The sequence below is a fragment of the Zea mays genome, chromosome 2 (assembly GCF_902167145.1).
Source record: "Zea mays cultivar B73 chromosome 2, Zm-B73-REFERENCE-NAM-5.0, whole genome shotgun sequence".
Lineage (NCBI taxonomy): Eukaryota > Viridiplantae > Streptophyta > Magnoliopsida > Poales > Poaceae > Zea > Zea mays.
Window position 1 is genome coordinate 54,149,779 of NC_050097.1, and position 24,341 is coordinate 54,174,119.

A 24,341-nucleotide genomic window follows, 5' to 3' on the forward strand; every position below is an offset into this window, starting at 1 on the left:
TAAAACATTTCACCTTGATTCTGTTCTAGACTTGTCGGCGTTTCGAGACCGGGGGGTCCCTGGACCGACGAGTAAATTGTCGCCGCGTGCCCCAGCCCAGATGGGTCGGCGCGAGACGGAGCGCGAAGGGGGGAGGCAGCCGGAGGGAGACGGGCATGAGAGGTGGAAATCCCGCGGCCTTCGTGTTTGTCCCGCGCCCAGGTCGGGTGCGCTTGCAGTAGGGGGTTACAAGCGTCCACACGGGAGGGAGCGAGCGGCCTCACGCGAGCGCCTGTCCCGTCCTTCCCCGCGCGGCCAACCCTCCGTAAGAGGGCCCTGGTCCTTCCTTTTATAGGCGCAAGGAGAGGATCCAGGTGTACAGTGGGGGGTGTAGCAGTGTGCTAACGTGTCTAGCGGAGGAGAGCTAGCGCCCTAAGTACATGCCATCATGGCAGCCGGAGAGGTTTTGGCACCCGGTTCGTGTGGTGTCGTGGTCGTCGGAGGAGCGCTGGAGCCTGGCGGAAGGACAGCTGTCGGGGCTGTCGAGTCCTTGCTGACGTCCTCTTGCTTCCGTAAGGGGGCTGAGAGCCGCCGTCGTCATAGAGCGTGCGGGGCGCCATCATTACTTGTCTGGCGGAGCGAGCCAGATGGGACGCCGGTCTTGTTCCCCGTAGCCTGAGTCAGCTTGGGGTAGGGTAATGATGGCGCCTCCTGTTGACGTGGTCGGTCCGTGCCCTGGGTTGGACGATGTGGAGGCTCCTCCGAGGTCGAGGTCGAGTCTGTCTTCCGAGGCCGAGGTCGAGTCCGAGCCCCTGGGTCGGGCGAGGCGGAGACCGTCGGCTGAGGCCAGGGCTGAGTCTGAGTCCGAGCCCTAGGGTCGGGCGAAGCGGAGTTCGTCGTCTTCCAGGGCTGAGCCCGAGTCCGAGCCCTGGGGTCGGGCGAAGCGGAGTTCGTCGTCTTCCGGGGCTGAGCCCGAGTCCGAGCCCTGGGGTCGGGCGAAGGGGAGTTCGTCGTCTTCAGGGGCTGAGCCCGAGTCCGAGCCCTAGGGCCGGGCGAAGTGGAGTTCGTCGTCTTCCGGGGCTGAGCCCGAGTCCGAGCCCTGGGGTCGGGCGAAGTGGAGTTCGTCGTCTTCAGGGGCTGAGCCCGAGTCCGAGCCCTGGGGTCGGGCGAAGCGGAGTTTCCTATGGCGCCTGAGGCCGGGCCTGGCTGCTTGTCAGCCTCACTCTGTCGAGTGGCACAACAGTCGGAGCGGCGCAGGCGGCGCTGTCCTCTTGTCAGACTGGTCAGTGGAGCGGCGAAGTGACTACGGTCACTTCGGCTCTGTCGACTGGAGGGCGCGCGTCAGGATAAAGGTGTCAGGCCACCTTTGCATTAAATGCCCCTGTGATTTGGTTGGTTGGCGTGGCGATTTGGCCAAGGTTGCTTCTTGGTGAAGGCTGGGCCTCGGGCGAGCCGAAAGTATGTCCGTTGCTGGAGGGGGCCTCGGGCGAGACGTAGATCCTCCGGGGTCGGCTGCCCTTGCCCGAGGCTGGGCTCGGGCGAGGCGTGATCGGGTCCCTCGAATGGACCGATCCTCGACTTAGTCGCACCCATCAGGCCTTTGCAGCTTTGTGCTGATGGGGGTTATCAGTTGAGAATTAGGAGTCTTGAGGGTACCCCTAATTATGGTCTCCGACAGTAGCCCCCGAGCCTCGAAGGGAGTGTTAATACTCGCTTGGAGGCTTTTGTCGCACTTTTTTGCAAGGGGACCAGCCTTTCTCGGTTGCGTTTTGTTCCGGTGGGTGCGCGCGAGCGCACCCGCCGGGTGTAGCCCCCGAGGCCTCAGAGGAGTGGTTTGACTCCTTCGAGGTCTTAATGCCTCGCGCAATGCTTCGGCTGGTCTGGTCGTTCTCTCATGCGAGCTGGCCGTAGCCCGGGTGCATGGTCGGGTCCCAAGTTCTCGGGCTGGTATGTTGACGCTGTCAATAGTTTGGCCGGAGCCGGGTTTGCGAGAGCAGCCCCCGAGCCTCTGCACAGGGCGAGAGGACGGTCAGGGATAGACTCAACTTTTTTACATACGCCCCTGCGTCGCCTTTCCGCAAGGAGGAGGGGGAAAGCGCCATGTTGCCCTCGGAGGGCGCCGAACATGGTGTCTCCGGTGAGCTGCTGGCGGGTAATCCGAGTGGACGCCCGTGCCCCATTTGTTAGGGGTCGGCTAGAGGCCCGGAGGCGTGCTCAAAAGTACCTGCAGGTGATCTGCCGGACCCGGTCCCCTTTCGACGGGGTCCGAGGGCTCGATGCCTCCCTCTGATGGGATTCTGTTACAAGATCGTTCCCGCCGGTCTCGGAAATGTCCTAGGGTACCTTGGGAGTGTAGCCCGAGCCTTGGTTATGTATCGAACGTACCCAGGGTCATCCCTCGCTTTGTGTCTGAGGCGGCTGTGAACCCTTCGAGGGCGAACCTATGAACCCCTGATCAGTAGTGGACGCGGAGCCCGAGTGGCCTGAGGCGGCCGTTGAACCCTTCTGAGGGGCCGGCCTTCGAACCTCTGACCAGTAGTGGGCGCAGAACCCAAGCGCTCTGAGGCGGCTGTTGAACACCTCCGAGGGGCCAGCCTTCGAACCTCTGATCAGTAGTGAGGCTCGGGGCCTGTTTCCTTCACGGAGAAGGATCCTTTTCGGGGTATCCCCCTTTCCCGGTCCCTGTTGTAAGAGAGAGAAAGAGGAAAAGGATACGAAATTGAATGACGTGGCGTACCTTTTTTGACACGGTCATTATGGCGAAGGCGAAGCGTCGCTTGCTTCCCCTGCCAGAGGCGCCGCCTGTCCCGCCGCGGAGTTAATGCGATGGGGCGAGTGGTTCGCGAGGCGGCCGTTGTGCGTGCGCGAGCCTTCGAGGAACGAAACACGGGCGCGCCGTCTTCACGCCGTGAGAGAGGGTTCTCTCGCTGCCCCTGGATGGGACGTAAGCTTGGCTGACGACGTGACCGCTGCTCCTGCCCGCCAGCCACCGCCATTACTGCCGACCCATTTTTGGCCGTATTGACCGTTGCGCCTGGCTGGCACTGCTGGGTCGTACGCAGGGTTGCCTCGAGTCGCGATACTGGTTCTGCAGTCGAGGAGGCGTGGTAGTGGCGCGAGTGGCGGTGCAGTTGCTCGCACGTAGCAACCGGCGCGTCGGTTGCATGACGCGTGGGCCTGGGCCTCCATACTGGGTGCGTTGGAAGTTGGAGGGGCGCGCCCACTTGGCGCGGTTGCATGCCGCCTGCGCGGCTGTCCGCCCTTTCACCCGCTGGTCTGGGCGAAAGTGGAGGAATGCTTGTAACCGCTGGGCGGTTGCATGCATCGCGCGCGACGGTTTGGCTTCTTCTGCCCTGGGCCAGTTTGCATGACGCGTGGGACCCAGCCCCCGCGCCGTAGGGGGAGGACCTTGGAGTGTGTTAGAGAAGACTCAGCCCACGACGGCTGTGGACGCAAGTAGGGAGAGTCGCCTTTAAAAGGAGGGTGACCCCCTTGAAAGGCGACCATGTCTTCGCGCTCCCTTATGCATCGTGTCTTTCCACCTTCCGAGCCCCCGGATGGGGGACACCCGCAATCCTTCCGCCTTGTCATTGGAGGAACGCAACTTCGTGGAAGTTGGTACCTTTCAGCCATCGTTCGGCTTCAAGGATTTTCATCACGCGGCCTGGCTGCATCCCCTCGCCGGTGGTCACCCGAGACGGTGACCACCAGCCCCTGGATGGGGAGAAGCAAGCCGGGCTGCGATCTTAGTCCCGTCCTCAGCTTCAAGGATGTTCATCATCCTTGCTGGGGCGGAGAGCGAGGCGAGCCGGGGCTCTACCTTCCGCACGGGTCGGCTGGCCACCTCCTCTTTCAGCTTCTGGTGGTGGAAACCATCCTCCAGCTCTGCGGAGGAGGCGTCCTCCAGCCATGCCGGGGGAGGCAGACTGTTGCTGCCCAGCTAGGATGCAACATTCCGTCCTCTTCCTCGCTTGCGTGGCGAGGACGGGAGCGAGGACCTGCCGGTGCGCTTTGGAGCGGCCCGCTCTTTGGCTTTGATGTCTGGTTCGCGTCCCTTGAGCGGGGACGCGAACGAGAGCCTTCCGGTGGCCGCGTCCGTCCTGGGACCATAGCTGCTGCTGCAGAGGTCGCTGGCGAGTCACCCAGAACTTGTCGCCCCGTAGGCTCCCTGGTGTGGAGGTTGTTCATACCCGCGGGGACGGAACCAGAGTTCTGTTTGTAATGGCACCTTGAATGCCGGTCTTTTGTTCATTGTGGCTGTCGGGGCCTGAACATGTATGTATTTTCGGCACGGAGCCGTGTTTTTTTCCTCATTTCGAGCACTAAGACTCGCCTGTTGGTTATCTGAACCGCTTCACCAAGCGTGAGTCGCCCCGTGCAAAGGTGACGAGTGAGGTATCCGTATCCCGGAGGCGTAGGAGTCCCTCGGCTCGGTTGGCCTTGCTGTCCGAGGCTTCTCTTGCTTAGTTAAAGGAACCCCTCGGCCGCTCTTCGATGAGCCGAAGCCAGGGGTAGCGGTGTCAGCACGGACAGAGGCAGAGTTGGCTCGAAAAGAAGACTTGGTCGGCCAGAGCCTGGCCGGGTCGTCCACTGGCGGAACCGACGCCGGAATTGAGTTGCTGAGGCCTCGGGCTGAGCTGATGTCTTCGGGGGACAGCTGGCCGAGGCCTCGGAGTGACCGGCCGAGCCGTCTGCTCGAGCCGGATTCCCGGAGAAGACCCTAGCGGCGATGGCCTGGGCGTGGTGCTGATGTCGTCCTTCAGAGTGGAGATCCTCCGACCGCGTCGCCGTCCGAGGCTAGGTCGGACCTCGCCGAAGGTGTAGTTGACGCCGAGGGTGCTGCTGCTCCCTTCAACTGTCAAGATCCGAGCCTGCAGGATTGGATTATCTTGTAGCGTGTGTTCTCTGCGGCCGCCGAGGCCCAAACACATCATCGTCGTGTTGTAAAGCTGCGCTTCTTTTCCTCTTGTTTCGAGTATCTGGACTTCTTTGTCAGTAACAGAATTGTCTGTGCGAGCGAGAGTTGCTTTTCATGGAAGGCGATGAGTGAGGTATCTGTATCCCGGAGGCGTAGGAATCCCTCGGCTCGGTCGGCCTTGCCGCTTACGTGCACTCTTACCCGTCCATAGGGTTCTGTCACCGACGCAGTCGAGAAGGCCCGAAAAATCGTTCCGGCAGAGGAGCTTTCGAGCGCGAAGACTTGTTCGGTCCGCGGAATCACTTATCGGAGCGCGAGTTACTTATCACAGAAGGTGATGAGTGAGGTATCCGTATCCCGGAGGCGTAGGAGTCCCTCGGCTCGGTCAGCCTTGGCTGCTTACGTGCACTCCATCGTTTTCAGGATCCACTTTCGAAGTAGTCGAGAAGCACGAAAGACATTCTGGCAGAAAAGTTTTTTCGAGGAAAATTTCGACGCAGAGGGGGTTCCCCCCTTTTAGCCCCCGAGGGAGGGTCGAGCTTTGCCGAGGCAAGGCTGACCCTTCCTTGATGACTAAACTTTGTGTGGGAACGAGGTATACGAACAACTTGAAAACATCTTAAGGGTAGAAGCGACGTAGCTGTTGGATGTTCCAAGCGTTGTTGTAGACCTCACCTTGACTGTTGGCCAGCTTGTACGTTCCGGGCTTCAGAACTTTGGCGATGACGAATGGCCCTTCCCAGGGAGGTGTGAGCTTGTGCCGCCCTCGGGCGTCTTGTCGCAGCCGAAGCACCAGGTCGCCCACCTGGAGGTCTCGGGACCGAACCCCTCGGGCGTGGTAGCGTCGCAGGGACTGCTGGTACCGCGTCGAGTGTAGTAAGGCCATGTCCCGAGCCTCTTCCAGCTGGTCCAATGAGTCTTCTCGACTAGCTTGATTGCTTTGGTCGGCGTAGGCCCTCGTCCTCGGGGAACCGTATTCTAAGTCTATGGGCAAGGTGGCCTCGGCCCATAGACTAGAAAGAACGGCGTGAAGCCCGTGGCTTGACTCGGCGTTGTCCTCAGACTCCAGACCACCGAGGGGAGTTCCTTCATCCATCGCTTGCCAAACTTGTTGAGGTCGTTGTAGATCCGAGGCTTGAGTCCTTGTAGAATCATACCGTTGGCACGCTCTACTTGCCCATTCGTCATGGGGTGAGCCACAGCGGCCCAGTCCACCCGGATGTGCTGATCCTCGCAGAAGTCCAGAAACTTTCTGCCGGTGAACTGGGTGCCGTTGTCGGTGATGATGGAGTTTGGGACCCCAAAGCGATGGATGATGTTGGTGAAGAACGCCACCGCCTGTTCGGACCTGATGCTGTTTAGGGGTCTTGATGGCCTTCCGAGGGGCGAACGAGCTCGTTTCGCCCATGATTTCCACCGCCCACTTTGCAATTCTACCCGAGGCCTCTCGGCACTGGATGATCTCCCCCAGGGGGAAGGATGACACCACAGTTACCAGATGAGACTCGAAGTAGTGCCGCAACTTCCGCCGCGTCAGGATCACCGCGTATAGCAGCTTCTGAATTTGTGGGTAGCGGATCTTGGTCTCGGACAGTACCTCGCTAATGAAGTAGACTGGCCTCTGGACGGGCAATGTATACCCCTCTTCTCGTCTCTCAACCATAATCGCGGCGCTAACCACCTGAGTGGTCGCGACGACGTAGATCAAGAGGGCTTCTCCGGCAGCGGAGGGCACCAAGATGGGCGCGTTTGTAAGGAGCGCCTTCAGGTTCTCGAGGGCTTCCTCGGCCTCAGGGGTCCAAGTGAAGCACTCGGCCTTCCTTAAGAGGCGGTACAGAGGCAGGCCTCTTTCGCCGAGGCGCGAGATGAAGCGGCTCAGTGCCGCAAGGCATCCCATGACTCTCTGTACGCCTTTCAAGTCCTTGATGGGCCCCATGCTGGTGATGGTCACGATCTTCTCCGGGTTGGCTTCGATGCCCCGCTCGGAGACGATGAACCCCAAGAGCATGCCTCAGGGAACCCCGAAGACACACTTCTCGGGATTGAGCTTCACGCCTTTCGCCTTGAGACATCAGAATGTCACTTCAAGGTCGGAAAGGAGGTCAGAGGTTTTCCATGTCTTGACTACGATGTCATCGACGTAGGCCTCAACCGTCCGACCAATGTGTTTGCCGAACACATGGTTCATGCACCGTTGGTACGTCGCACCCGCATTCCTCAAGCCGAACGGCATGGTGACATAGCAGTACATGCCGAAGGGTGTGATGAAAGAAGTCGCGAGCTGGTCGGACTCTTTCATCCTGATTTGGTGATACCCCGAGTAGGCATCGAGGAAAGACAGGGTTTCGCACCCAGCAGTGGAGTCCACGATTTGGTCGATGCGAGGCAGATGGTAGGGAACCTTCGGACATGCTTTGTTTAGACCAGTGTAGTCTACACACATCCGCCATTTCCCTCCTTTCTTTCTCACAAGCACAGGGTTGGCAAGCCATTCGGGATGGAATACCTCTTTGATGAACCCTGCCGCCATTAGCTTGTGGATTTCCTCGCCTATGGCTCTGCGCTTTTCTTCGTCGAATCGGCGCAGAGGCTGCTTCACGGGTCAGGCTCCAGCTTGGATATCCAGCGAGTGCTCGGCGACATCCCTCGGTATGCCGGGCATGTCCGAGGGACTCCACGCAAAAACGTCGGCATTCGCGCGGAGAAAGTCGACGAGCACTGCTTCCTATTTGGGATCGAGCTCGGAGCCGATCCGGATCTGCTTGAAGGCGTCGCTGCTGGGGTCGAGGGGGACGGACTTAACCGTCTCCGCTGGCTCGAAGTTGTCGGCGTGGCGCTTCATGTCTGGCACCTCCTTAGAGAGGCTCTCCAGGTCGGCGATGAGGGCCTCGGATTCGGCAAGGGCCTCGGCATACTCCATGCACTCCACGTCGCATTCGAACGCGTGTCGGTACGTGGGGCCGACGGTGATGACCCCGTTGGGGCCCGACATCTTGAGCTTGAGGTAGGTGTAGTTGGGGACGGCCATGAACTTCGCGTAGCATGGCCTCCCCAGTACTGCATGGTAGGTTCCTCGGAACCCGACCACCTCGAACGTGAGGGTCTCCCTTCGGAAGTTGGAGGGCGTCCCAAAGCAGACGGGAAGATCGAGTTGTCCGAGGGGCTAGACGCGCTTCCCGGGGATGATCCCATGGAAAGGCGCAGCGCCTGCCCGGACCGAGGAGAGATCAACACGCAGGAGCCCGAGGGTCTCGGCGTAGATGATGTTGAGGCTGCTGCCTCCGTCCATGAGGACCTTGGTGAGCCTGACGTCGCCGATGACGGGGTTGACAACGAGCGGGTATTTCCCCAGGCTAGGCACGCGGTCGGGGTGGTCGGCTTGGTCGAAGGTGATGGGCTTGTCGGACCAGTCTAGGTAGACTGGCGCCGCCACCTTTACCGAACAGACCTCCCGACGCTCTTGGTTGCGGTGCCGAGCCGAGGCGTTCGCCGCTTGCCCACCGTAGATCATGAAGCAGTCGCGGACCTCGGGGAACTCTCCTGCCTAGTGATCTTCCTTCTTATCGTCGTCGCGAGCCCTGCCACCCTCCGCGGGTGGCCCGACCCTATGGAAGTGGCACCGAAGCATGGCGCATTCCTCAAGGGTGTGCTTGACGAGCCCCTGATGATAGGGGCACGACTCCTTGAGCATCTTGTCGAAAAGGTTGGCACCTCCGGGGGGTTTCCGAGGGTTCTTGTACTCGGCGGCGGCGACAAGGTCCGCGTCGGCGGCGTCGCGTTTCGCTTGTGACTTCTTCTTGCCTTTCTTCTTGGCGCCGCGCTGAGTTGACGCCTCGGGGGCATCTTCCAGTGGGCGGCCCTGGGGCTGCTTGTCCTTCCGGAAGATAGCCTCAACCGCCTCTTGGCCAGAGGCGAACTTGGTGGCGATGTCCATCAGCTCGCTCGCCCTGGTGGGGGTCTTACGACCCAGCTTGCTCACCAGGTCGGGCAGGTGGTGCCGGCAAGGAACGAGCCGATGACATCTGAATCGATGATGTTGGGCAGCTCGGTGCGCTGCTTCGAGAATCGCCGTATGTAGTCCCGGAGAGACTCTCCCGGCTGCTGTCGGCAGCTTCGGAGGTCCCAGGAGTTTCCAGGGCGCACGTACGTGCCCTGGAAATTGCCGGCGAAGGCTTGGACCAGGTTGTTCCAGTTGGAGATCTGCCCCGGAGGCAGGTGCTCCAACCAGGCGCGAGCGGTGTCGGAGAGGAACAGGGGGAGGTTGCGGATGATGAGGTTGTCATCGTCCGTTCCACCCAGTTGGCAGGCCAGCCGGTAGTCCGCGAGCCACAATTCCGGTCTCGTCTCCCCCGAGTACTTTGTGATAGTAGTCGGGGTTTGGAACCGGGTCGGGAACGGCGCCCGTCGTATGGCGCGGCTGAAAGCCTGCGGACCGGGTGGTTCGGGCGAGGGACTCCGATCCTCCCCGCTGTCGTAGCGTCCCCCACGCCTGGGGTGGTAGCCTCGGCGCACCCTCTCGTCGAGGTGGGCCCGACGGTTGCTGTGATGGTGCTCGTTACCGAGGCGACCCGGGGCCGCAGGCGCTGTGTTGCGCGTGCGCCCGGTGTGGACCGAGGCTTCCCGCATGAATCGGGAAGTCGCGGCGCGATGTTCCGAGGGGTACCCCTGCCTTCGGGAGGCGGAGCTTTCGGCTCGTCGGACCGTGGCGTCCTCCAGGAGATTCTTGAGCTCTCCCTGGATTCGCCGCCCCTCGGTGGTTGATGGCTCCGGCATCACGCGGAGGAGCATTGCCGCTGCAGCCAGGTTCTGGCTGACTCCACTGGAAGTGGGTGGCGGCCTTACCCTGACATCGTCGGCGATGCGGTGCTGGAAACCCTGGGGTAGATGACGCACTTCCCCGTCCGGAGGTTGGCCCGCCCATTCCTGCCCGACGTCCCGGCGGATCGGCTCAAGTGTTCCTGCTCCCTCGTCGAGCCTGGCCTGCACCCCGCGGATTTGCTCGAGCTGTGGGTCATGACCCCCGCCGGAACAGGGACCACAGGTAGCTCCCGTAGGATGTCAACGCGAGGCATAGGCCTAGGGAGATCACCATTCTCCGGCATACCAAGATGGTTGCCTTCGGAGGGACCCCCTAGATCGACGTGGAAACATTCACGACTTGGGCCACAGTCCTCGTCGTCGAGGCTGCGGCTACCGTCGGAACAGTCGGAAAGGCAGTAGTCACACGCGGTCATAAAGTCCCGTATGGAACTGGGGTTACCAAGTCCGGAGAAATCCCAACAGAAGTCGGGCTCGTCATCTTCCTCGGACCCCGAGGGCCTGTAGGTCGAGACGTCCGTCAGCCGGTCCCAAGGTGACCGCATATGATACCCCAGAGGGTTTGGACTCGCCTCTACGAGAGTGTCCACCAAAGCGAAGCCGCTTGGCGGGTCGAGGCTGAATCCAAAAGGCGTGAGATGGGAATCGGTTGGTACCTCTTGGTCGACGGGCGGTGACGAAGTCACGTCAGGGACTTACTGCACCATCGTCTCAGGTACGAGGGTGACGCCCAGCAAGTCCTTCGCGAGCGTGCTGGCGTCGTTCGTTTGCTTGGGATTGGCGCGTTGCGGGGAGACGGCGCTCGTCTTCGTCTCAGACGCGAGGTCGATGCTCGACGTGCCCCCCGTTGGGGCGCCGGCGCCGTCGACTTGCTCGACGGCCGACGAGGTGCCGCCTCCTGCTTGGCCTTGGTTGTCCCGCCTCCTCCTCCGTCGATGGGGGAGGGGACGGGGTGAGCTCGAATGTTGTTCTTCCACCACGCGGGGAAGACGTCGTTGATTCCGCCGCCGGCGGGCGGGCTGTCGGCCGCCATTGTCGCTGTCGTACGGCGGGGGAAGGAGTATCATGTCGTAGCTGCCGTCGAGGGACATGAACTCAAGACTCCCGAAACGGAGCACCGTCCCGGGCTGGAAAGGTTGCTAGAAACTGCCCATCTGGAGCTTGACGGGAAGCTGTTCGTCAACACACAGCAGGCCCCTACCTGGCGCGCCAACTGTCGACGTTTCGAGACCGGGGGGGTCCCTGGACCGACGAGTAAATTGTCGCCGCGTGCCTCAGCCCAGATGGGTCGGCGCGAGACGGAGCGCGAAGGGGGGAGACAGCCGGAGGGAGACGGGCGTGAGAGGTGGAAATCCCGCGGCCTTCGTGTTTGTCCCGCGCCCAGGTCGGGTGCGCTTGCAGTAGGGGGTTACAAGCGTCCACGCGGGAGGGAGCGAGCGGCCTCACGTGAGCGCCTGTCCCGTCCTTCCCCGCGCGGCCAACCCTCCGTAAGAGGGCCCTGGTCCTTCCTTTTATAGGCGCAAGGAGAGGATCCAGGTGTACAGTGGGGGGTGTAGCAGTGTGCTAACGTGTCTAGCGGAGGAGAGCTAGCGCCCTAAGTACATGCCATCGTGGCAGTCGGAGAGGTTTTGGCACCCGGTTCGTGTGGTGTTGTGGCCGTTGGAGGAGCGCTGGAGCCTGGCGGAAGGACAGTTGTCGGGGCTCTCGAGTCCTTGCTGACGTCCTCTTGCTTCCGTAAGGGGGCTGAGAGCCGCCGTCGTCATAGAGCGTGCGGGGCGCCATCATTACTTGTCTGGCGGAGCGAGCCAGATGGGACGCCGATCTTGTTCCCCGTAGCCTGAGTCAGCTTGGGGTAGGGTAATGATGGTGCCTCCTGTTGACGTGGTCGGTCCGTGCCCTGGGTTGGACGATGTGGAGGCTCCTCCGAGGTCGAGGTCGAGTCTGTCTTCCGAGGCCGAGGTCGAGTCCGAGCCCCTGGGTCGGGCGAGGCGGAGACCATCGGCTGAGGCCAGGGCTGAGTCTGAGTCCGAGCCCTGGGGTCGGGCGAAGCAGAGTTCTTTGTCTTCCGGGGCTGAGCCCGAGTCCGAGCCCTGGGTCGGGCGAAGCGGAGTTCGTCGTCTTCTGGGGCTGAGCCCGAGTCCGAGCCCTAGGGTCGGGCGAAGTGGAGTTCGTCGTCTTCAGGGGCTGAGCCCGAGTCCGAGCCCTGGGGTCGGGCGAAGCGGAGTTCGTCGTCTTCCGGGGCTGAGCCCGAGTCCGAGCCCTGGGGTCGGGCGAAGTGGAGTTCGTCGTCTTCAGGGGCTGAGCCCGAGTCCGAGCCCTGGGGTCGGGCGAAGCGGAGTTTCCTATGGCGCCTGAGGCCGGGCCTGGCTGCTTGTCAGCCTCACTCTGTCGAGTGGCACAGCAGTCAGAGCGGCGCAGGCGGCGCTGTCCTCTTGTCAGACCGGTCAGTGGAGCGGCGAAGTGACTACGGTCACTTCGGCTCTGTCGACTGGAGGGCGCGCGTCAGGATAAAGGTGTCAGGCCACCTTTGCATTAAATGCTCCTGCGATTTGGTCGGTTGGCGTGGCGATTTGGCCAAGGTTGCTTCTTGGTGAAGGCTGGGCCTCGGGCGAGCCGAAAGTATGTCCGTTGCTGGAGGGGGCCTCGGGTGAGACGTAGATCCTCCGGGGTCGGCTGCCCTTGCCCGAGGCTGGGCTCGGGCGAGGCGTGATCGGGTCCCTCGAATGGACCGATCCTCGACTTAGTCGCACCCATCAGGCCTTTGCAGCTTTGTGCTGATGGGGGTTACCAGCTGGGAATTAGGAGTCTTGAGGGTACCATAATTATGGTCCCCGACAAGACTAGGGGTCCCTTTATTTTTCCTAGGTTCTCTGTTACTTAAGTAGGCTAGGAAAAATAATTGCAATCACTGTTCATTATTTTCTAATACTTCTATGATTTTCTTAAGTTTTGGGCAAAAATGGCTTTTATTGGATAACTGTACTTAAACTTCCAATACTGGGGTGTCTAGTATTTTTAAACAGTGTCTACTTGGGGTTTGAACATCTACAAATTTTCTCAAGCCTAGCACAGAAGCATAACAATTTTCTTTAATTAAATAAGGTTTGGTCAGTTTCTCTAATTAATTTCAAACTCTAAAATTTAAAATAGAAAGCATGGGGTTCAATATTTGTAATTGATAGTCCATAATATTTAGAATCCAGAAAAATTGGTTTGACAAATTTTGGTTAAATATTTCTCAAGTTATGAATTTCCTAAGTCCTCTGCTGAATAATAAAAGATTAATTAGAAATGGTTTAAAGAAAAGAAGTTTTGCGCTGGGGTCCCTTGCGAAAGATCTCTAGGGAATTACAGACAGGTCCCCGAGGCACTATTCATTTGAGTCTACGGCTCTGCAGAAAACCCCCTAGGGTTTCTAGAAATCGAACCCGCGGTCCCTCCCTAATGGAACAGTGGCCGCAGAGAAAGAAAGAGGCGGAGGGGCTTACCGGCGGTGAGGCTGCTCCGATGAGGTGGTCGAGGATGTAGGGGAGGTCTCGAGGATCACGGCGATGTGTGGGTCGCCGTCAGGGACGGTCAGAGTCGGCCGGTCCACGTGCACAGGCGGAGATGCTCGTCGTCAGCGAGGAATCCGGCCTACTCACGGCACGATAGTTCAATCAAATGGGTCAGAGAGCTTCACTGGGTGCTAGGGAAGACGTGGGTGCAAGGAATTTGAAATGGCTTACTGGATTGCTCGATCCACGCGCGGCGGCGGGCGACCGAAGTCCGGCGAGGACGATCTCGGGCCTCCGGTGAAGTTCTGCCAGGTCTAAGAGCTTGGGAAGCTTCACGGGCTATTGGCGGAGCTAACCGAGCGGCTGGCGCGGCCTGGAAGTGACCGGGGAGGCTGGCCACGGTGGCCGAGGCTCAGAAGGCTTGGTGGGCGGTGGCGCGGTGTGCTCGAGGCGAATTCCGATGATCTTTGGCTCGGGCAGGACTTGTGAGCGCGCGGGGAGGTATGGCCGAGGCTCGGGGCTGCTTTATAGGCACAACACGGTGCACGGGCGGTCGTGGACCGGCGAGCGCGCGGGCGTGCACTGGGGAGAGCGGTTGCGCGAACGGGCGTGAACCGGGTGTGTCAGCCACGGTCGAACACGTGGAACCGTTGCTTCTGCCCGAGTTCTAACGCCGATTGGGCGCAAATCTTCGCGAATTTGGGCAAGATCGCTGTGAAGGATTTGTTCCCCTGACAGTGCTTTGTCTTTTGTGTGTGGACATCGCACGGTTTTAGGCTAGGGACAGAGAGTTGTAGTGCCACCAAGGTGCCAGTGTCAGATTGCCTGGTCCCGAGGTCAAACAGTGCCAAAACCGTGCCAAATGAATTTGGTTTGAGTTCAAATTTTTCCAGAGCGTGTTCAAGGAAATTTGGCACTACTTTGATATTTGGACTTCTTGGTTTTGAGTTTTGAAAAACAGAGAACGCGATTGATCTTTGGAAAGGGGCTGAAATTCAAATTTCTGAATTTCTGAATTTCCCCCAAGTGCATTAGTTTAGGGGCTGTTTTGGGGATTTTGAAAAATTCAAATGGCAAAACTTCCTTACTATGCTTTGTTGGTTAATTGGTGAACTAAAACTTTGTAATTTGGTTTTTACCAAAATTTGTATTTTCTCCCAACTACCCTTTATGCTTAATTGGTTCACTTACGATTATAGGGTTTGAGAGTTTTCCTTCCTTAAGATTCATGACAAGATTAAGGAGAGTTTGAGAAGACTCATTATAAATCTTTGTTTTCATCTTTGATGTTTATCCCTTCATTAGGTTTACATGTGATAATAGTTTGGGTTAGCTCAAGGAAGAAACCCTAAGTGACACTGGGGTGTCACAGTACAGATCAGGTCGCTAGAACCGTGATCGGGTGAGATGAGATCTGTACCCTACATGGATGGACCCTGTCTAAGGGAACGAGGGGCAGAGGGAGGATGCAAGGAAGGCACTCACTCTCCGTCTGCAAGAAGACGATGATGTAGAGTGCCTAGATGTCGAAGAAGTCAAACAAGACGGAGGCGAGTCCTAGCGTGGAGGACGACAACTCCCGAGCGGATGGAGGTAGTGGAGGTGGACGTGTGCGGATGGACTGGCGCGACGGAGTCGGCGTGCGATGGAGGAGGCAAAGGCGATAGACGGACTCGAGTCCACATCGCTTCGCCTGTAGGGACAACGACATGTGCGATGGAGGAGCCGCTGCCACAGACGATGCAGTGTCAGTGTAGGATCTATGACACCGGCTAGAGGGCGGGTGAATAGACGGTTTTGACTAAAATAAAAAACACTAGAGAAATTTAATCAATATGACAAGAGGTATAACTTCTCTAGTAACAACAAGTAAGCAATCTATGAGAAACAACTATGGTAATTGTATACAAGAGAGACAATACACGAAATACTAATTACTTGCACAGTAATAAGTAATGCGAGAAGAGAAAGACACCAGATTTTATCCCATGGTATCTGTGATTTGCCGATCACCCCTAATCCACGTTGAGGTGGACTTTAAGCTCTCACTTGCTCCTCTATCAAGACGCGGCTTGATCTTTGAGCCAAGTGGACAAGAAATCACTCAATACCTCGTTTCCACTAGCGTCGCCTTTGCCGCTCTGGCGAGGTAGGCGCGAACCCCTCACAATCGACACCGCGGCTCCTCCACAATATTCTTGGAGAGCTCGACGGAGACAACACCTGAGCCGTCTAGGAGGCGGCAACCTCCAAGAGTAACAAGCCGATGATGTTTGCCCGGTGTACCACCTAGTGCCTCAAGAATCACCAATGGATGCAAATGCATTAGGAGCTCTCAATCTCTCACTATAATGCAATCTCAAGCAAGGAGTGTGAGAGAATGAGTGGGAGGATCACAAATGAGTTCAAAGTGTGCAAGGAATGGCTAAGAGAACCCTCACACACGAGCTCCCCTTCTATTTATAGCCCACTTCACATTTCTAACCGTTATGTGCAACTAGCACAACTTCTGCGCACACGCGGACGGTCCGCGCCCTTAGGCCGGACGGTCCACCGTACAAGTAACGACTAGATTTCCAGTTTGAAATATGTCAGAGCTGAAAAAAGCGAAGTCCGGACAGTCCGCCAACCTTGGCCGGACCGTCCGAAACCTGACAACAAGGAGCACCAGAGCTCTGACCACGATGGGCTAACACACGCGGACTGTCCGCCATACAAGGCCGGACGGTCCGCGACCTAGGAGTTAGTACTGTCCGAGCTCAGGCCCCGGACAGTCCGTAGTACAAGTGCCCAAAAACACATAGTCCCTGCCCAAACTAATTTGGCACCTGCGGACGGTCCGCCGAACCTAACCGGACAGTCCGCACATTTATACAGGGACTGTGTAGAGGGCGACCCTCTCTGGCCAGGACTACGGACGGTCCGACCCCAAGGCCCGGACGGTCCACAGTACAAACATACAGGACCAGTCCGAAGTGAACATACTTCGGACCCCTTTGGATAGATCGCGGACGGTCCGGCCACTTGGCCCGAATGGTCCACCAACCCCGTGACTTAGCAACTTTTCAAACACGCTTTCGAAAAGATTTTTTTTAACTCTCGAAATCGGAAGCGCTGTTAGACCTCATGCAAATGTAACCACTTGATGCTCTATGAGGCACTAAGTTTTACACAGACCAAAGCCATTGACCCCTCTTAATAGTACGACCATCTAGCCTACTAATCTGGTTAAATGTCTTCTCTAAACTCCTGGAGACCGGCAAAAACAAAAACCTATGTTATACCTTTGCCTTCACTTGATCCACAACTAATGCTTATAAGTCTCCAAGATTTTTTGTTCTCTGTGGTCCAACCTGCATTCTTATTCCTCTAAGAACTGTTAGTCTACAAATAGTTGTCATTAATTACCAAAACATCACTAAGGGGCCTAGATGATTCACAACCGGTGGATGGAGTCGTGGGATGGTGGCTCCCTGGGAAGCGTCGCCTTGACTCGACAGGCATGGGAATTTGCCCTTGGTGAGACAGGACAACTAGGGAGGGGGAGCGGTAGAGGCATACCTGACAACGCTAGCAAGGAAGAGGTCGACGAAGATACCTTAGCTGTGCAGCGCCTCCACGATCTCCGTCGTCTTCATCAACGAGAAGGAGAAGGAGTTTGACATTCCCTCTGTTGCGAGCACCACAGGTGAATCAAATCGAAATCAGATGGGTTTAGCGGCTTTTGCCCCTTTACAAACATGCAGGCGGAGGTGTTGGGGTCTTCGTCTTCCTGCCGTTGTGGTGCTTGTCGGAGGCGGAGTGGGGCACGAGGCCGTGACTTGGCCGGGCTCCAGCGACCGGAGGCGAAGGGGGCACGAGGCTATGGGCGGGTTGGGCTCCAGCGGCGGGCTGCAGAATGGTGGAGGGAAGAGCGAGGGAAGAAGGCGACTGGGAAGAAGGGATAGGCGCATGAGGGCAAGTGCGTCGGGCACCACCCCTTCCCTCCCATCCTCCTTTATCCCCCTCCTCAAGCTATGATTGCGGGGAATGGTAGCGAAGGAGGGAGACATGGGATGGGGGCGCGATCACCGCGCGGTGATGAGGGCGGCTCGCGTGTTGATGAGGGCGGCGACATTTTTGGGAAGGAAGGGCGACGAGCGTGTTGGAGACGGACGATGGCAGGGAGGGGGCGCGTCGGGGTGGGGGCAAGCGGGGACATCCACGTGGGCGGGGGCATGGCGTGCTTCACCAAAAGAAGCTAGTGGATGCCCACTCTACCATCTTATGTAGTAGTAGAGATTTGTTGGCTGTAACTCATTATTACTCCCTCCGTCCCAGGATATAAGACGTAACCACTTTTTATTCTTATCCCACAATATAAGTGTACTCTCTTTATGCATACGTATATCGATGCAGTGCTATAGAGACAATTAAGTGCACTTCTTGGTCTTTGAACCAGAGGTGGTTACGCCTTATATACTGGAACAGAGGGAGTATCTTATTTAGATCCAATAATAAATACACTCATATAATAAATCTAGCTATAAGGTTGACTTTTAGATTAATCTCTTGTCTCTTTCTTTTTCATCCTTTTATCTTAGAGTCCACCTGACTTTTGTATGAGAAACAATTTTCTCTATTTTCTCATGTCCCTTTCCTCTGTATAATAAAAATGTTATATAAATAAGTTTAGAGTCCATTATTATACTTCTCTAGTTCACACGAGTCGTGGTCGAGAACGCGACATGAACAGAGCAAGGAGCTCAACCCAAGCAAAGCCGACCGACCGACCGGCCCGCCACCCAACCTAACCCGAGTACCCGACGACGCAGTCACGCAGGCGTGCCGAGCCCGGAGCCGGACTCCCACGACGCGCTGCTCGACCCACCCGGCAACCAAACCCTATCCACCCCGCGTCCTCTCTCCCCTCATTTAAACCGCCACCACGACGGCACGCCGCCTCGTCGGAAAAACCATCATCTAAAGTTCAACGCCCGCACCGCAAGCGCAACACGCCAACACCCGAGACCCGACGCGGCCTTCGCCTTCCCTCCGCGCGAGGGAGATTCGAGGGGAGAGAGGTTCTCACCTTCGCGCCTGCGGTTGCTTGGCGCAGAGTCGTCGCAGATGGACCGGTACCAGAGGGTGGAGAAGCCGCGGGAGGAGTCCCCTATCGGCGCCAACGAGATCCGCATCACGGCGCAGGGCCGGCCCCGCAACTACATCACCTATGCGCTCGCCCTGCTCCAGGTTCGGGTTCGGTCGACGGCTACTCTCTGCTACTTCCTTGCTCGTTTGTTCCCGCCGGCCGCCGCCGTTCGGCCTGTCCATCTATACGTAGAAGGAAAGCAACCATGGTTTTTACCCCCATGATTTAAAATGCTAGGGTTTTAAGTGCGGGTTCGGCGAGCATGCAGTCGTGCGGGTCGCGCGGTGAGGGTCTGGAGATGTCTCGATGGTGCTCCTGCGGCTAGGGATTCCAGTTTGAATTATTTACTATTGTAGGCCTCGTGCGGTTAGGGCTTCGAATTTGAATTATTTACTGTTCTACTAGGGCTCAGATTGCGGTTACGAATTATTGCTCCAATGGCGGCGAGGAAGGGCCGTAGCCCATAGCAACCACCTAGAGTCGTTGGTTGCGGACGCGGAGTACTATTAGGGTCATGACAGATTGTAACATGGATGGCAGAAATCTAGAAAATCTGGAGTAGGAGGCGATTCTGAATTGAAATAGAGTAATTTGTAGATTTTCAGGAATCTATTATGCTGTTGTACCTGTTTGGTTGAGATTTCAGATTTTTTGCAGCAAATTTGGTTCAGAAAGCTGAGGCAAACACACCCTTAATTATATTATTTTCTTAGAATGAGTTGGGCAGGAGTGGTTTATTGGTTTGCATCATGTGGTTTGGATTTTTGGATTAAATTCACTAGTGTATGAAATTTTCACAAGGCTTCGATTACTATGGATGTTGAAATAGGTACTGTTCATTAATGACTTTTCGTACTGTTCCAGCTAGTTGTGATGATGACCATTATGTTTTTCTAGGTTGATTTGAATTTTACAACATTAGTTCACTACTAGCTAGTCTAGGAAGTATCCATATATCTCGATTACCTAGAATGTCACGCCCAAAGAAAGGGTGCAAATTACATAGGATGTCAATTACTGTTTGTTAGCGTTTGAAGAAAGTTATACTCTTAGATACTGGCAAAGCGTGCTCCAAGACTCCTTTAGTAGAAGACATGCCTATAGTGGCTTGGATAGGAGCCAATCTAGCATTCTTGAGGACCAAGTCTTGAACTGGCGAGGTATCGATCCGACCAGGTCCTAGGACCTTGCAAAGGTTCTCTGGTACTCCTCAAGAGACCCTTGGGGTAGCATGTATCCAGCGCCACCTACTCCCCTAACCAAGTCAGCGCACAACGTTGGACAATTGACATAAAGCCCTTGTGCATCGTATTTATCGCGAAGAATGACATAGCGGTCAAAAGTGTCACTATTACCGCCTGAGGCCTTAGGTGTACCTGCAAACACCATGTGATGTGTATGGGTAAAACAGTCATCGTAGCCACACTTGGGGCTGTAGACGTACCCACAAGCATTATAAAGGCCGTATGACCACACCAACTAAGAACTATACGTACTCAACGGCATGGATCCTCACACTTACCACTACAACATGATATGTTTGACACTGTGGCACATCAGAGACATGCACCGCGTATGACTCTATGACTACAATAAGATAGGAGCACTTGGACCTCTACTAGACGGGGCCTTCTGCACAAGGATGTAACTTTCTCCTTATGTTATAAAAAGGGAAGAATAGAGCAACATAAAACGGGAGTTGTAAAGGTTCTAGATGAGGTGGTTGTGAAGGTTCTGAGTGGAGGCTCACAACTAGTTCTGGACCCTCATATCATCTTCCAGACTAGAACCACATCTGACTTTGGGACTTCTTAGACTTTGAAAGAACTAGGTCATACGCTAAGATATGGATGCATAGAGGTCTTAGGATCTCTCAATAGTCTCAGTCCCACTTTCAGGCTCAACATCATCTGAGCTTTATGGTTTTTTCATGTTTATATATATACAGCCACCATACAGAGGATGTAGGGTACTACGCCTTGGTGGTCTAAACCTCTCTAAATCATGTGTGCAGGTTGCCATGTTAGCGTCTTGATCAGGCGGTCCCTATGCCCCTTTTTTATATCTCTTATTTTCTTTGATACTCTTGGTACCTTGATGTCTTAATACAACAATATTGCGAAAGGGCCTCTAGCTGAGTTGGTTAGGTGGTCTGAGTAGCACTCCTCATGTCCTGGGTTCGACTCCCCGTGGGAGCGAATTCAGGCTGTGGTTAAAAAAATCCCCTCGTCTGTCCCACGCCAAAGCACAGGTCTAAGGCTCAGCCCCGGTCGTGGCCGTTCTCACATGGGCTTCGATGCCGCTGTGTATGGGTGGGGCAGGGGTTCGGGGTTTTCTTGACCTGTGTGAGAAGGTTTTCTTCTTAATACAATGCCCGGGGGCTGTCTTACCCCCCGCAGGTCAAGTTTTAATACAACAATATTGTTTGTACTAGATCATATTTTAAATGTTTTGGATCCTTGTTCCTCATCCATTACAGGACAATGCAACAGATGACATTGTCATCAAGGCCATGGGAAGGGCGATCAACAAGACAGTTGCCATCGTGGAGCTTCTTAAGGTGGAATGCTAAACGCCACATGTTAATGAATGATACCCTTTGTAGTTATGCCAATTATTGACTCATATATATGCTATATCCTGAGCAGAGAAGGATTGCTGGTCTCCATCAGAATACCTCTATTGAATCCATTGATATAACAGACACTTGGGAGCCATTGGAAGAAGGCCTTGTCACGTAAGGGGATATATTGTCTTCTATTTATATTTTCTTGAAAACAGATACAATGTATTTTATCTGCCCCCTTCATTTTTCCATGGCAGTCTTGAGACCATTCGCCATGTGTCCTTAATCACTATTAAATTGTCAAAGAAGGAGCTGGATACATCATCCCCAGGGTACTAATTTTCTTTTACCACGTCTATTCAAAATTGCAGACCTGAATTTTAAACTATAATTATTCATTATTTTGAAGGGCAACATTCATTTAAATGGATTCTGATGCATTATTTCTTTTGTGAATCATATATATATATGATATGAAGATGACTTTGTTTCTTCTGCAGTTACCAGCCGCCCATACCAGCTGACCAGGTCAGGCCAGCAGCTGACTTTGATCAGGATGCAGGTGTGCTGCTGTTAATCAGGAATCTTTGTAACATTTTCCCTACTCTTGTCCATGTGCCAAATGTTTATATTTAATTTCTGCAGAGGCCGTACCAAGTGGTCGTGGAAGAGGACGTGGTCGTCGCAGCAGGGGCAGGGGAAGGGGAAGGGGTATATTTCTGCCTCTTTACACTTGGTTATTATTGTAGTTTCAGTATGTTTCTGTAGAGTATGGTTGGACTTTACATTGATATATCTTTGATTTCCTCATTGCATTTGGATCACTGCAATGTAGGGTTCAGCAGTGGAGTAGACTATGATGATGAGATTGGAGAGCCAGAGGAGGCTCCGCGTGGATATCGTGGCAGAGGGAGGGGCCGTGGAGGGCGTGGATCTTTTGCAGTTGGAAGGGGCTATGGTGGTGATAATTATGCGATGGAAGAAGCTGGTAGATATGATGATGATGGATATAACGCACCACCTATGCAACGATATGGTTAGTTCTGTTTAGATATGTTCTGTATTGTCTTTAATATCTTCTTGCTAGTTGCTTATAGGATCAAATATCATGGTATCTTAGAAAGTAATTACACCGGTTTTTTTTGCTTTGAATTAGTTAGGAAGTAGGTATGTTTTATAACATGACATTCAGTGAAACACTTTTTTTTTGTTATTTTCTACCATCTCTCAAGATAATTTAGCAATCATGATTTTTTATTGGACATGAAACTATGGGATTAAAATTAAATGTGCAGTAACTTTACTAGCATTCTATTTCTTTTTGAGCTATTCATGTAATAGGAAAGAATTGTCTTTCTTTATCTTTAGTCATCTGAAAAATTCCCCCTTGGGACAAGTACTGAATCATTTGTTATTAATTGCAGAAGGTGGCAGAGGAAGGGGCAGAGGGCGTGGACGCGGTCGTGGGCGGGGAAGGCAAGGCCATGGACCTCCTCCGCAGCAGTAGATTGGTTGGCACATCACCTTTGGGATGTCATAACCTCCATTTCTTTCCATAAGATAAATGTTACCGTCCATTATATTTTTTATCTGGTTATTAGGTTCATGTTGAAAGTTGACATAGTGACTCTAGTGTGGAGGATGCGGCTAGTTAAGATTTGGTAGCTAGGTTGTTCGTCCATTTGCCTATTTATTATCTCAGATCAGACTTGGTGCCGTTCCAGTTGTGCATTGTAGCCTCTTTTTACCATGAAAGTTAGTTCAGAAGATTCTTTTATGTTGTTGCAAATCACAGACTGAAAACGTTTGTTTTCAACTTAGTACCATGGTTCTGTAATTGAACATGGTACCTAACAAGTTCAGTGTCAAGGGCGTTGGTTCCTAAGGTAGCTGGCCTTCGACTTCGTAACTCGTAGTCTCGGTCTGTCTTCGTCGGTAGGGTTATATCTCCTAGCGGCCGGCTTGATAGGGAAAAGAGGAAGAAGACTGGAGGACTAAATTCTTGCTTAATTTCCTCAAGTTATGGTTTTATATATATATATATATATATTTTTGGCTTGCAACAACTTCTAAACTTTAGGATCTAATTCGTTCTCTTTCTATCTTATCAAATAATATATTCCTAGTTTTCTTCCTGGGTGGACCTGGACGCGGCGCGCTCAGCGGCCCGTCGGACGTCCCTGGCACGTCGTCTTCGGGTGTAGGGGAGACCCCACATGACATCTCTCCCCCCTCGACGACCAGCTCGTCCTCGAGCTGAAAGGACGAGTACTTGGTGGTGAAGTCGCCCAGGTCTTCCCATGTAGCTGTAGAAACTGGCTCACCCTTCCAGCTCACCAGCACCTGTTGCACGCCACGCAAGCTACGCGGTAGCGCACCACACGCTCTGGGGCAGGCACCAACACCCCATTGTGCACCTCGGGCAGTGGAGGAGGAAAGTCCGACGACGTGCCCACCCATATTTTTAAAGAGGCCGACATGGAAGACGTCATGGAGCTTGGCTTGGGCCGGTAGTTCCAGCCGTACAACTACCTCATTGATCATCTCTGAGATGCGGTATGGACCGAAGAAGCGTGGCTGGAGCTTCCCCTTCGGCGTCTGGGACAAAGAAGTAATCGACCGACTGCGCAGCCGCAGCAGGACCCAGTCACCCACGACATATGTGACCGGTCTGTGGGACTTGTCGTAGTGGCGCTTCTGCACTGCTTGAGCTTGTTCCAGGCGGTTGTGGACCTCGGCCAGGAACTCCTCGCGCTCTGCCATCGTCTTGGCGACCGCAACCACCCTAGTGTCGCCCGCCTCATATGATCGTATGGATGGCGAGTCGCGGCCATAGACCACCCGGAACGGAGTGTCGCAGAGTGAAGACTGGTAGGCGGTGTTGTAGGTGTACTCGGCCCACGACAGCCAACGAAGCCACTCACGCGGGCGATCTCCGGTGAAGCAGCGCAAGTACTTGCCGATGACGCGGTTGGCGGCCTCCGTCTGGCCATTCGATTGTGAATGGAACGCCGAGGACATGTGCTACCTAATGCCCGTTAAGCGCATCAGCTCGCTCTAGAATGTAGACGTGAAGATGGGGTCCCGGTCTGAGACGATCGACTGGAGCACGCTAGGGAGGCGTACAATGTCGGAGAAAATGCTTGGGCCACCGATTCAGCAATGTATGGGTGAGCTAATGCAATGAAATGACAATACTTGCTGAAGCGATCCACCACGGTGAGGATGACGGATTTCCCGCGAACACACGGTAGTGACTGGATGAAGTCCATGCCGATGTCTGTCCAGACACCCGACAGAATTGGTAGCGGCGGTAGGAGGCCGCCTGGGTGGAGGTGCTTGATCTTGCATCATTGACAGGTGGAGCAGGATCGGACGAAGTCCTCGACGATGCGGCCCATGTCGGGGAGTGGATGTCGCGCCGGAGGCGGT

At 55.2% G+C, this 24,341-nt stretch overlaps 1 protein-coding gene across 1 annotated transcript; it reads left to right on the forward strand.

The window, feature by feature from the left end:
- Positions 1–18,046: 18,046 nt before the first annotated feature.
- On the forward strand, positions 18,047–22,658 carry LOC100272445 (ribonuclease P). Its single transcript, NM_001146919.1, has 8 exons — positions 18,047–18,444; positions 20,823–20,903; positions 20,992–21,080; positions 21,167–21,241; positions 21,410–21,471; positions 21,555–21,620; positions 21,745–21,945; positions 22,334–22,658. Exons 1-8 carry the CDS (start codon positions 18,322–18,324, stop codon positions 22,414–22,416), a joined length of 780 nt encoding a protein of 259 aa, NP_001140391.1. The 5' UTR covers positions 18,047–18,321; the 3' UTR covers positions 22,417–22,658.
- The last annotated feature ends 1,683 nt before the right edge of the window (positions 22,659–24,341 follow it).

Excerpts from the sequence above, each read along its gene's own strand:
- LOC100272445 (NM_001146919.1), top strand. The coding sequence starts at position 18,322 with ATGGACCGGTACCAGAGGGTGGAGAAGCCGCGGGAGGAGTCCCCTATC. Across the intron at positions 20,904-20,991 it reads CCATCGTGGAGCTTCTTAAG|AGAAGGATTGCTGGTCTCCA; the intron begins GTGGAATGCTAA and ends TATCCTGAGCAG. Across the intron at positions 21,242-21,409 it reads CTGGATACATCATCCCCAGG|TTACCAGCCGCCCATACCAG; the intron begins GTACTAATTTTC and ends TTTCTTCTGCAG.